A 12,597-nucleotide genomic window follows, 5' to 3' on the forward strand; every position below is an offset into this window, starting at 1 on the left:
TCTTTGTAAAGCCTGTGTTTATTTTAGTATTCATGCTTCCATAGGGGATGTGAATGTCACCCAAATCAGTTTATCCTAAAGTGTAGGAGGAGCTACTACCACAAAAAGAGCTACCACAAATTTGTCCCTAAATTTTCCAAAGACCCTTTCATTTCAATCCACCTCTCCAGGTGAAACCCCCAGCTCTTCCCATACTACTTATCAGAATGGTGAATAGCCAAGCATCCTTAGCTGAGCTTCTCCTCTCCTAAAATGCTTGTTATGTGCTTTTGTTTCTCCGTTGCTAGGCTGGCTTTGAACCTGTGATTCTTCTGCCTCAGCTTCCCGAGCTGCTGAGATTATGGATGTGCACCATTGTACCTGGCCAAAAAGCCATTTTTAAAATATATATATTTTTCAGTTGTAGTTGGACAACAATACCTTTATTTTATTTATTTTTATGTGGTGCTGAGAATTGACCCAGTGCCTCACATGTGCTAGGCCAGCGCTCTATCACTGAGCCCCAACCCCAGCCCCCCCCCCCATTTTTTTTTTAATGGTGCTGAGGATTGAACCCAGGGCCTTGTGCATGCAAGGCAATCACTCTACCAACTGAGCTATATCCCCAGCCCTCCAAAAAGCCATTTTTGATGTGGTTTAAATCCCAGACAGACCAATGTAGTAGTGTCTTGACTCCTTACAAATTATTCAGAATTTTCAGTTGAAAATAATTCTCATGTGTGTGCATGCACATATTTGTGGAACTAAGAGTAATCAAGTCTGTTCACTTCCCTGGACCCTCCTTATATTTCTTCATCTGGAAGCAGCGCTCATTCTTCCTGAGTTTTAGCAAACTTTGTGCCATTGGCAGGCTTTGTGTTCTTAATGAATTTGCTGTATAGTCAATAGAAATTAAGAAAGTAAAACTAACAAAAATGAAGCAGTAGAGAACTCCAAGAATGCATACAGGAAGTAAAAAGCAGCCTACCACAAGAGTGACATCATGAATTTGTTTATTCAGAAACTTCTTTGACCCACAATTTTCATATCTACTAAATTCAAATTTTATTTTTTAGCTATTTTTTTCTCCTTCATTTTGGTAAAGGCTTTTTATTTTGCATAATGTTTTTATTCTGGATTTTTCTTAACATATTTGATACATTTTGAAAAAGTTTTGTCTGTGCTATTTTTGCTTTAAATGTAAATTTTTAATGAGTAAGATTAGGATCTGACCTGTATACAAAGCACATTTGGTTTCTAGGACCCTATTTTATTTGAAAGAGTGCCTAAAAATACCTGATAATTTTTTTTTCCTGGTATTATAGATTGAACCTAGGGGTACTTAACCACTGAGCCACATTCCCAGTCCTTTTTTATATTTTATTTTGAGACAGTGTCTCTCTTAGTTACTTAGGGCATCGCTAAATTGCTGAGACTGGCTTTGAATTTGTGATCCTCCTGCCTCAGCCTCCTGAGCTTCTGGATTACAGGCACATGCCACAGTGCCCAGCTTGAATCACCTGAGTTTTCTTTGGGGCTCAACTTGAACACTAGGATTTATCAGAGTTAGAGTTTAAGTTTGAACTGAAATTGATAGTCTCAGTTTCTATTTTGCAACATTCAAAATGAATTACCCAGGGGGAAAAAAAGACATCAACTTTTTCTACATTTCTGTTATTCAGGGATGGAAAGCTGTGACACTCATCACCAGACTTTTTAAAAATTATCTATTTTTAAACAGACTTTGCTGGAAGAATTAATTTATATATGTAGTGCTGGGGATCAAACCCAGAACCTCACAAATGCAAGCACCTTACCACAGAGCTACATCCTCAATCCTATGGGGTGTTTCTTGTTTGTCTTATACCACTTAATATATAAAATAGTATAATAAATTCTTTCGCTTTCTTGCTGTATAGTTCTTTTGAAATGCACTGTAATGTCTCATCCCATAGCCATTCATATTTCCCATAATATACACTGAAGCAAAATGTAGGGGGGATTGTATTCCCATAGATAGGCAGGTAAGTTTCAATAGGAAATTTATTCATAAATGATTTAGTGGAGTTAATTACCATACTGCTACTTTACATTATCTACATCTAGTTACTCGGAAGTTTCCTGGTCTTATCCTGAATACTATAAGTAGAGGTCTACATGCTTAGGTAAATAAATTTATGCATACACAAGTGTTCATACACACACACACACACATACATATCTGTGTGTGTGTGTATAATAAGAGAATACAAATGTTAATAATGATTTTTTTAAATGTGAATTTCCCCTACCCCCATACTGGGATTTAACCTCAGGGGCACTATACCATTGAGTGGTACCCCCAGCCCTTTAAAAAAATGTTTGTTGATTTTTGAGACAGTATCTCCCTAAGTCGCAGAAGCTGGCCTCAAACTTAAAATCCTCCTGCTTTGGCCTCCCAAGTTGCTGGGATTACAGTCATACACCATCTTACCCAGCTTAAATGTGTATTCTTTAGGTTATGCTATATCAATAATGAGGATCACAATACGTTTCAAGAATCTGGACACCATTCTATTTTCCAGTGATTATTTGTATTTATTTGTTAACAACTTGTTAAAATACTTTGTTTTCATTTTGAGTCTCGATTAGCTGCCTGCTTGCTGATTTATTTTCCTAACAGTTTCAATAATAGATTTTAAGTTATTTTTATTCTTCTTAAAACATTATCCCCTTTGAGTCAGATAAATTTTATATAGCCAGATGGTATAAAGGTTTAGGTGTGTTCTTGTTAACCCTGTGTCCTCTCTTAAAGAGTTTCTTCTCTTTCAGCATGTATCCCCTGCTAGCAGCTCTGAGAGTTGAGATTCCGTGATTCAGGATTCAATCTGTAATTGCCCAAATTATCTCTTATTGCTTAGATGCCCTATCCATGCTAATCACAATATCAGATAATAGTAGTATTTTTATTTTCAGGCTTTATGAGGAGTATAGGTTAAATTTTTTTTTTCTTATATGTCACTCCATTTATAATAGCTTCTCTCAAAATTAAACTCTACTTAGCCTAAACATATTTAGCTTTGTCCACCTTTACTTCCCCCTCTTTTAGTAAAATGCTCAATTACACAGATGAAAGATCAATTTAAGCAATTTTATCTTAAAGTAGAAAAACAACAAACCAATCTTTTAATTATCCATCTTTGTATGTCTAGTACTGGTATTGACCTGTTAAGTGTTTGTGAATTTCCTAGAATGTTAGATTATGATTACTGGTGATTGCCTCTAAGCATTTTTATAAAAATTAAAAAATACTTTTCCCTGCATTTTCAAATACTCTTCTTATAACTGTAATTTAAATTAGTCTGATATGTTTCTTGTTTGCTCTCTTAGAAAGTACCTAATTGATACATTTTATGGCTCAAAATTGTAGCTAGCACAGTCATAATTCAAGGTTAATGGTTCCTTTACATTTTCTGAAAATTTTATGTGTGAACTTGACAGCATATCATTATTTGCAATAAAAGCAGTTTTCAGTAAACTTGCCTTGTTTCTGTGTGACTTTAGATACATTTGAAAAAAAATAAATAAAATTATTTTTGTTTCATATCAAGAAATGGATGAAAAGAGGCTGCTGGATCCAGGGTTGAAAGTGCATAAAGGCCATTGGGATTATACTCTGAAGAACCGGCAGATGGAATGCCTGAGTGACTGAAGAAAATGGGTGCTAATGCATCTAACTATCCTCACTCATGCTCCCCGAGGGTAGGGGGAAACTCACAGGCCCAGCAGACTTTTATAGGTAAATTTTAGTTTTTCTAACTATATTTTCTATATTCAACTATAAGTAGAATTGTGTTTTCAGTGGTCTTTGTGGATAAAAAGAGAATTGAGGTATGGGAAAGTTATTGTAGATCATAATTCTACAGCATTTAGATTCCCCCAAACATATTAATCTGATTTGTGTGAGTTTTATTATAAATAATCTGCTTATAGCGCAACTGACCTTTTCTTTGGTTATCTTAACCAAAATTGCCAATTACTTACCTAGACAAACTAGTAATCTCCATTTGTGTGTCCTGGTCTATTTACTTTCCCTATTCAAGTGCAGCCTTAGTGTAGTTAAGAAAAAGAAGTATTTCACAATTATATACAAGTGATATTCTTAATTTACAGTTCTACCTATGTTTCATTTCCTAAAAATTCATTATTAAGATCCATGATATCAGCCTTTGATTGCCAGAGAAGCAAAGGCATTTTTAAAAAATTTGGACTGATTCATTCTATTTGTCTTTATTTCTTTTTAATATAAAAATTATTATAATTTTAATATAAAAATTGTTTGAAATTTTTATGTTCCCTTATAAAAATAAAAGATTTATTTGAGTGGTCCAGAAGTGTCTATAACATTTTTGAGCATTCAAACAGGTTATGTGAAAATGAATGTTAAAATAAAAAGAAACAAATTATCATGTATTTAATTTTCTTCTTAGGGACATCATCCTATTCTCAACAAGGCTATGGTTGTGAATCAAAATTGTATAGCCTTGAACATGGCCATGAGAAACCACAAGACAAAAAAAAGAGAACCTCTGGCCTTGCCACCCTCAAAAAGAAGTTTATTAAGCGTCGAAAATCTAATAGGTCTGCTGATCACGCCAAGCAGATGCGAGAACTCCTCTCTGGATGGGATGTTAGAGATGTCAATGCATTAGTGGAGGAATATGAGGGAACTTCAGCCTTAAAGGAGCTTTCTCTACAAGCCAGTTTGGCTAGACCAGAAGCCCGGACATTGCAGAAAGATATGGCTGATCTTTATGAGTACAAGTATTGTACTGATGTAGACTTAATATTTCAAGAAACTTGTTTTCCTGTTCATCGTGCCATTTTGGCAGCAAGGTGTCCATTTTTTAAAACACTGCTTTCTTCCTCACCTGAGTATGGGGCAGAGATAATAATGGACATCAATACAGCTGGTATTGATATGCCCATGTTTTCTGCTTTGTTACACTACCTTTATACGGGTGAGTTTGGAATGGAGGACTCGAGGTTTCAAAATGTCGATATCCTTGTTCAGCTTAGTGAAGAATTTGGAACACCGAATTCCCTTGATGTAGATATGCGTGGACTTTTTGATTACATGTGTTATTATGATGTTGTCCTTAGTTTTTCTTCAGACTCTGAGTTGGTTGAAGCTTTTGGAGGAAATCAGAACTGCTTGGATGAAGAGCTCAAAGCCCACAAGGCTATTATTTCTGCACGGTCCCCATTTTTCCGAAATTTATTACAAAGGAGGATACGGACTGGAGAAGAAATCACAGACCGAACTTTGAGGACTCCCACAAGAATTATATTAGACGAGTCCATTATACCAAAAAAATATGCTAAAGTAATACTACACTGTATGTACACTGATGTGGTTGACCTCTCCGTTTTGCACTGTAGCCCCTCTGTGGGGAGTCTAAGTGAAGTTCAGGCTCTCGTTGCAGGGAAGCCAAACATGACCAGGGCAGAAGAAGCCATGGAACTTTACCACATAGCACTATTCTTGGAATTTAACATGCTTGCACAAGGTATGAAATCCTGATTTTTAATTTTTATTTCTAAAATTACTTCCAAATTGTACATACAACCAATTTCTTTCTATGGTTTCAATGTTTGGTATGTTCAGGGTCAGTTTTGAGCCTACAATTATGACATCTGTGACAGATAAAGGGTCAGTATTAATGTGGTTCTTTATTTAATATTAAAATCAGGCATTCAGTAATAGTGACTAAGAGCATTAGATGCGATTTGAGGCTCTTTCTTTCCTAATGTAATATTTAGGAATATGTAATTTAGATTTAGGAATATGTAATTACCCACCTGTACTCTGTCTGGTATTTATATTTTTTTTGCTTTCTTGATCCTTAAATATTTGGAATTAGAGTAAGTTCATTACAAAATGAAAACAACAACATTTGGATATAAATTTATTTGAATCAATTGGGGTTTCTATTTTAAATTTTCAAATATTTAGTATCTTATTTTTAGGCTTAATTTGTATATAAAACAACAGCCTATAACACAGAACTGAACTCATTTGCCTTTTTCAGTTACTTTTAAACTAAAAAATTTAAATTAGGAGAGTACTTTTTTATGTTATAAGCGAATGGAAACATGAAAGTTAAATTAAATTAAAAGAAATATACTGGAGCTGGGGGTGTAGCTTGGTGATAGAGCATGTGCTTTAGCATGCTGAGTACTTTATGTATGATCCATAGCACCAAAAGGAAAAAGTAAGGGGGCTGCGGTTGTGGCTCAGCAGTAGAACGCTCACCTAGCACGTGGGAGGCCCTGGGTTCGATCCTCAGCACCACATTAAAATAAAGGTATTGTGTCCAACTACAACTAAAAAATAAATATTTAAAAAGAAGGAAATGAACAAAGTATGTATCTGTTGGTAAATGTTAGAATCCTAACATTTCAGAGATGGAAAGAGATCTTCAGTGCTGGGTACAGTGGTGCACACCTGTATTCCAGCATTGCAGGAGGCTCGGGCAGGATTGCAGATTTGAGGACAGCCTGGGCAACTTGACCAGTGAAACTCTGTATCAAAGTTTTAATAAAGGCCTGGGGATGTAGCTCATTGGTAGAGTACCAGAGTTTTAATCCCCTGTACTGCAGGTTGGGGGTGGAGAGGCTTTTTATAGGAGAGCAAAAGGAGTTTACTAACTTATGCAAAGACTCTTAGCATGTTCAAGACCCCTAGGTTTCATTCCCAACACCCCAAAAAAGGGAAAGAAGGGAATACATATGAATCAATTAATAGGGCTTTGAGAAATTAAAAAATAAAAGTCCCAGTTAAATAACAAGGCCAGTCATAAGATGGGAAGAATAGTACAGAAGGCACCAATAAAAATAAATTCAAAAATGCTATGGTTTCTTTTATGTAAACAATCTTTTTAGATATTTTATTTCACCATTATCTTTTTAGTAATAGTTTTTTTTTTTTGCCACAATGAAAATGTCATTAAAATACATTTTTACTAATTCAAAATAAGAATTATTATGTTAATAATAGTAAGACAAGAAAAATGTTTTTGGAAGAAATCTAGCAGTTGACCTAGCATTTCTTTGTTGTATAAAATCAAATTTGTCGGAGGCTTTGAATGAGAGCCAGATGCAGTGATGCATACCCGAAATCCCAGTGACTCAGAAGGCTGAGGCAGAAGAATGGCAAGTTCAAAGTCAACCTCAGCAATTTAGCAAAGCCCTAAGCAATTTAACGAGATCCTGTCTCAAAATCAAAAATAAAGGGGCTGGGGCTGTAGCTCAGTGGTAAAGTGCTTGCCTCACATGTGTGAGGCACTGGGTTTGATCCTCAGCACCACGTAAAAACTAAATAAAGTTACTGTGTGTCCATCTACAACTCAATAAATATTAAAAAATATATAATAATACGGACTGGGGTTGTGGCTCAGTGGTAAAGTGCTTGCCTAGCACATACAAAGTCCTGGGTTCAATCCTCATCACTACATAAAAATAAATAAATAAAATAAAGGTATTGTGTCCAACTACAAATAAAAAATTAATAATAATAATAGGGCTGGGATGTAGTGATAAATTGCTTTTGGGTTAAATCCCAATACCAAAAAAATAAATAAAAGAAGAAGAACTGAATAAAGAATAAAATTGTAAGCCAGTTTTGGATCTTTGAATGATACTGATTACTTATCTTTTCGTAAATGAGAGGGGTTTTTTGGCTTTTTGTTCTGTTTGTCCTTTATGTATTTTATATGTTATATGAAACAAATCTTGTATTAATCTAGTTACTCTAAACAAAAACAATATTATATCTGTTTCTGTTTCCTTCTATTATTCAAAATACAGTTTGGAGCTTTTTTTAGTCTGCTGTTTTGTTGTGTTCCATGTGGGATATATCTTTCCCCCATACCTATGATAATATTCAATTAGAGTTTATAATGCACCATAACTTTGCTTAACTTTTACCTCATTTCCATGGGAAGTAGACTATTTGGTCATTTGGGGAGTGATTTTTATACCATAAAACTTAAGATCTCAGGTTCTGGAACCAGACAGGCTGGGTTTGAATCCTTTTCCATCATGTCTTAACTTTTTTGTCCTTAAACAAATTGCACAACCTCTCTAAAGCCATTTTCTCATTTTTAAAAACAATAATATTAATAATAAACTGCAAGCTTTATGAGGATTAAAGGAAATGATGAATGGTGCCTGATAAATTCAATAATTGTTAGCTGCCAAGTGATAGTCATTATGGCAACATAAATCTTTCAGTACCACTTTGTCTTGTCTTTTCTTTCTTTCTTTCTTTCTTTCTTTCTTCAGTGCTAAGCATTGAACACAGGGCCTTGTATGTGCTAAGCAAACACTACCTCTGGCCCTTTTTTTCTAAAAATAAATTTATTAATCAAACACATGCTAAGCATATTTCATAGATTTTTACTAGGCAATTTTTGATTTTAAGATTTTCTTATAATTTTATCACTATAGGATGTTGGTATGTACCTCTTATCATTGCATTTAGAAAACTATTGTTAAGTATCAGGTTGCTTGTCACTCTGCAATCAGCTTCTCTCAACAAGGATTCTGTAATCTGAACCTATAATATGCTGAGACATTTATTGTGTATAATGAATTACTGTCTTTCTCATGCATCTAGCATGGTACTAGTTATATACCATCTTGCAGAGAATTGAGAAGTAATTTTGTTCTTGTTTTGTGATTCAAATGAACAAGGCTCATTTATAAAGATGAAAGGAGTTATAGAGATGGATGATGATGATGTTTGCACATCTGACTGTATTGAATACCACTGAACTAAACACTTATAACATTAAATTTACCACTCTATTTTTATGTATTTTACCATAATTTAATTATTTAATTTTGGTACTAGGGATTGAACCCAGAGGCCCTCTACCACTGAGCCACATCCCTAGTCATCTTTTTAAATTTTTTAACAGTCTCAGTAAGTTGCTCAGGGTCTCACTAACTGGCCTTGAGATTGTCATCCTCCTGCTTTAGTCTCCTGAATTACCGGGATTATAAATGGGTGCTACTGTGCCTGGCTTACCACAATTTTAAGAATTGAAAAATAAAAATAAAGCCTAGTTTGAAAAGGATACACATTCTAACAAGGGGGGCTAGGACCCTGAGACTACCTACACTCTTCAAGGTAGACAAAGAAACTTAAGAGCAATATTTAAAACAAGTAGTAGAGGCAGACAACCAGGGTGGTTTGGCAAGGAAGTAAAAGAGAAACTTGTTGCCCTACACAGACTGCTTTTTATGCAGTGGCATTAGGCAAGAGCAGCCAGGAGGCAATCTCAAGTAGGTAGGAGGGCCTCAACTATAGCTCTATGCCTGGCATTTTAGGACCAGATTTAACTTCACTTGATTTCCATGTATATGTCACAAATTGAATTTGAATTTATTTTGTTTCCCTCAACGCCCTGGTATTCTAAAGGAATAAAAAAAGTATAATTTCTCCAGGAAAGGAGCATCTAGAAGAAAATAGCAGTTGGATAAAGGGATATTGAAAATTTTAGAAGATAAAAAGTAAATAGAGAAATAATGATTCGCATAACAGAGACAGGGGCCTGTGATTTTAGAGCTTAAGGGGGCTACTCCAGAGAAGGGAGGCCATTCATCCACAGAACTCTGGAATGACCTAGACCAGTTGGTACTAAGTACTCTGGAAAGAAAAGAGAAGCAAAGTGAATAACTAAAGATAGGGATTCAGATTTAAGTCTCAGTATGGAGTGTTTGGGCCCTTTCCTGCGCCCTGGAATTCATCTTTGTATTATGCTATTAGAAAGGGATGCAGTTTTGCAATGCTCTATATATTGAGCTGAGTATCCTCTTTTTTTTTGGTACCAAGGATTGAACTCAGGGGCACTTGACCACTGAGCCACATTCCCAGCCCTATTTTGTATTTTATTTAGAGACAGGGTCTCACTGAGTTGCTTAGCACCTCTATTTTGCTGAAGCTGGCATTGAACTTGTGATCTTCCTGCCTCAGCCTCCTGAGCCGCTCTGATTATAGCCTCCCAAGCCACTGGGATTGCATGTGTGCACCACCGCACCTGGCGAGTATCCTATATTAAACAAGCCATTCCCCCTTAATTTGTGCTACCTTTAAAGTTCCTATGTGTACATAAATTCTATATATAGGTCAGTACTCATTCTTTTGTTTTGGTCCAATAATCCATTTGCCTGTTTTTGTATTAATAACACTGTAACCAAGTGATAAACCCTTTTCTTCTCCCTCACTTACCCTATCAATTGCCCTCTCCAACCAAACATAAAAACAGACCTGAAATTCCCTAAAATTTCCGAACTTTGTAAAGAAATTGAGCTAGAGAGATTCTCAATTTGGAAATACCTGTAGAGGAGTATTGGAATGAGCCACAGGATTGAAATTGGGAATTATGTGAAAGCCTACAAACTAGATGGTAAGATCACCTACTCCTTTCCCCTGCTCTAGTACTAGCCAGGCAAGTATAAGAAGGAATTGGAGCTCTGGAATGATGAACAGCCCAAAAGTATAGATACTTATAGGTACTGATGTTTTGGGTTTCCACAATGAAATTAGACTCATTGCACATTGAAAACTCCAGTTTGCTTCTGTTTGTTGTACAAGTAAGACTACAATCAGCAATCCTTCCTACACAGCAACATTTCCAGTTATTTATTGTTTACTTGAACTTATATATATGAAAACCTGTCCAAGGTCACTAGACATTTGAGGAAAGCTAACTAATTGAGACAGATCAGAATAAAAATAACAAATTAATAGCAGAGACAGAATGGAGAAGAGAATTTCCATGGAATTAAAATTGTCCATATAAAAAACAACATTTAATGGAATCAGTGAGACATATGTGGGATGATATAAAAGTAAAAACATGGCTCAGGGTATAGTACAGTAGAGCACTTGCCTACTGTACACAAAACCGTTGGTTTCATCCCCAGCACTGCAAAATAAATATTGAATATAAAAAACAAAAAAGCAAAAACAGGAGCTCTTGGAAATAGCAGAATGAAAAGTAAAATTAACTGTAGAAAGTAGCTAATAACAAAGATGGTCAAAAAGGGTGATTATGTAAGAAAACTAGAGTATTTATCTGGAAGATCTGACATCTTAGAAAATAGTAATTTTAGAATTTTACATACCAGAGAAGAACAAAGAAAAGATGATATCTAATAAGTAATGTAAGAATTATGGCCCAAACTTGAAGGAATTTCCATATGAAAAAGTTCCTTCCTTTTCAGAACACTAAGCCAAAAGAGATGATTCTAAAATTATAATAGGGGAAAAAATAGGTCTTATAATAGAGAAGTAGGAATCAGATGGTTTTAAACTTTATTGTAGCAGCTACTGAATACTACAATACACAGGTGTAGTGCCTTCAAAGAGCTGACGGAAAATTTTATATTTAGCTAAATCACCAATCAAGTGTAAGACTAAATGAGGACATTTTCAGTCATGCCTCAAAAAATCTATCTCCCCTGCTTCCATACTCAAGAAGCTACTGAGGATGTGTTCCACCAAAGAAAAGAGAGGTATGAGATCCAGAAAATTGGGGTCCAGCACAGGAGAAAAGCAAAGGGAAACCTTAGTATGAGCTGAGTAGTTGCTCTAGTGAATGTCCAATCCAGACTGGACTAGGAGGGTGAAAAGCTTCAGGAAGGAGGTGTCTGGGAGGAAATCTGAAACTCACATGTTTCAGCATTTAAGTAGTACTGAAAGAGATTTTATGGATCTTTTGCATTCATGAAGAATTAGCATTAAATTCATAGACAAGCAAATGGTTAAGAGAAAATATCTCTAAGTAATTTAAAATTGCATGTGAAAGAAAATATAATTCTAGTATACAGCTTTAGAGCAATAAGCATTATTTAATCATGAACACAGAATAGTACTTTAGTAAAACTTATAATATGGAGGTAATATCTGAAGAAAAAGCCAAGGAACTGGCAGTAGTTTCCTCTGGGGAGGAAGACTAAGAGTGGAAAAGATACTGTAGATTTTCTTAGAACTTTAACAACCCACAGGCATAAGTACTACTGACCTCAGAACAAAATAGCTCAGAATTATCAACATCTACATGAATATTTCAGTGCTGGACATTTTACAGAGGGGAATGTTTTTGGAGTGTTTAGTGCTATTAGACTTAAAATTATAAGAACATACAACTTTGATTCAAAATTAATTTTTTAATGAAGAAAAAAGATGTGACATCAGTGCCTGTTATAGACCCAAAGAGACCTAGAGAAGGCCACAGTCCTAAAGGACTGAAGAATTTATCATATCTATGAGGATTGTGAACAAATGAGATCATGTTTATAATCTTAGTTTACACAGGGCTTTTTCTTTTTTGGTCATTCTGACAGTATTGTGGGGCTCAGATTAATAACTAGTCTTTTCCCAGGCTTGTAAGGGATGAAGTTGTGACTCGAACCAGTTCTGGCTCCAATCTGAGGCCAGGAATTTGGGCATGGTTAGAGAAAGGGGCATTTGAGGACAGATCCCAGGGTTGAGGGTGGGAGGCTGTGGTCTCATCATAGAAATGAAATAGCAGACTACAGTAATGCTTGAGCATCAACTTGGAAGAC

The 12,597-nt window shown here is 35.4% G+C and overlaps 1 protein-coding gene across 6 annotated transcripts in view; it reads left to right on the plus strand.

Annotated features, from left to right (window-relative positions):
* Btbd7 (BTB domain containing 7) overlaps positions 1 to 12,597 on the plus strand; it is a 120,860-nt gene that overhangs the window by 61,534 nt on the left and 46,729 nt on the right. For all 6 annotated transcript variants that reach the window (XM_058577811.1, XM_058577814.1, XM_058577815.1 and 3 more), the window contains exons 2-3: positions 3,570 to 3,757; positions 4,449 to 5,528. In XM_058577811.1, the coding sequence (XP_058433794.1) occupies positions 3,676 to 3,757; positions 4,449 to 5,528 (1,162 nt within the window). In that variant the 5' untranslated portion in view covers positions 3,570 to 3,675. The remainder of the gene's footprint in view (positions 1 to 3,569; positions 3,758 to 4,448; positions 5,529 to 12,597) is intronic.

This window comes from Marmota monax, unplaced genomic scaffold, assembly GCF_021218885.2.
Source record: "Marmota monax isolate L192 unplaced genomic scaffold, Marmota_monax_Labrador192_F-V1.1 WCK01_AAM20220418_F8-fsc00017, whole genome shotgun sequence".
NCBI lineage: Eukaryota > Metazoa > Chordata > Mammalia > Rodentia > Sciuridae > Marmota > Marmota monax.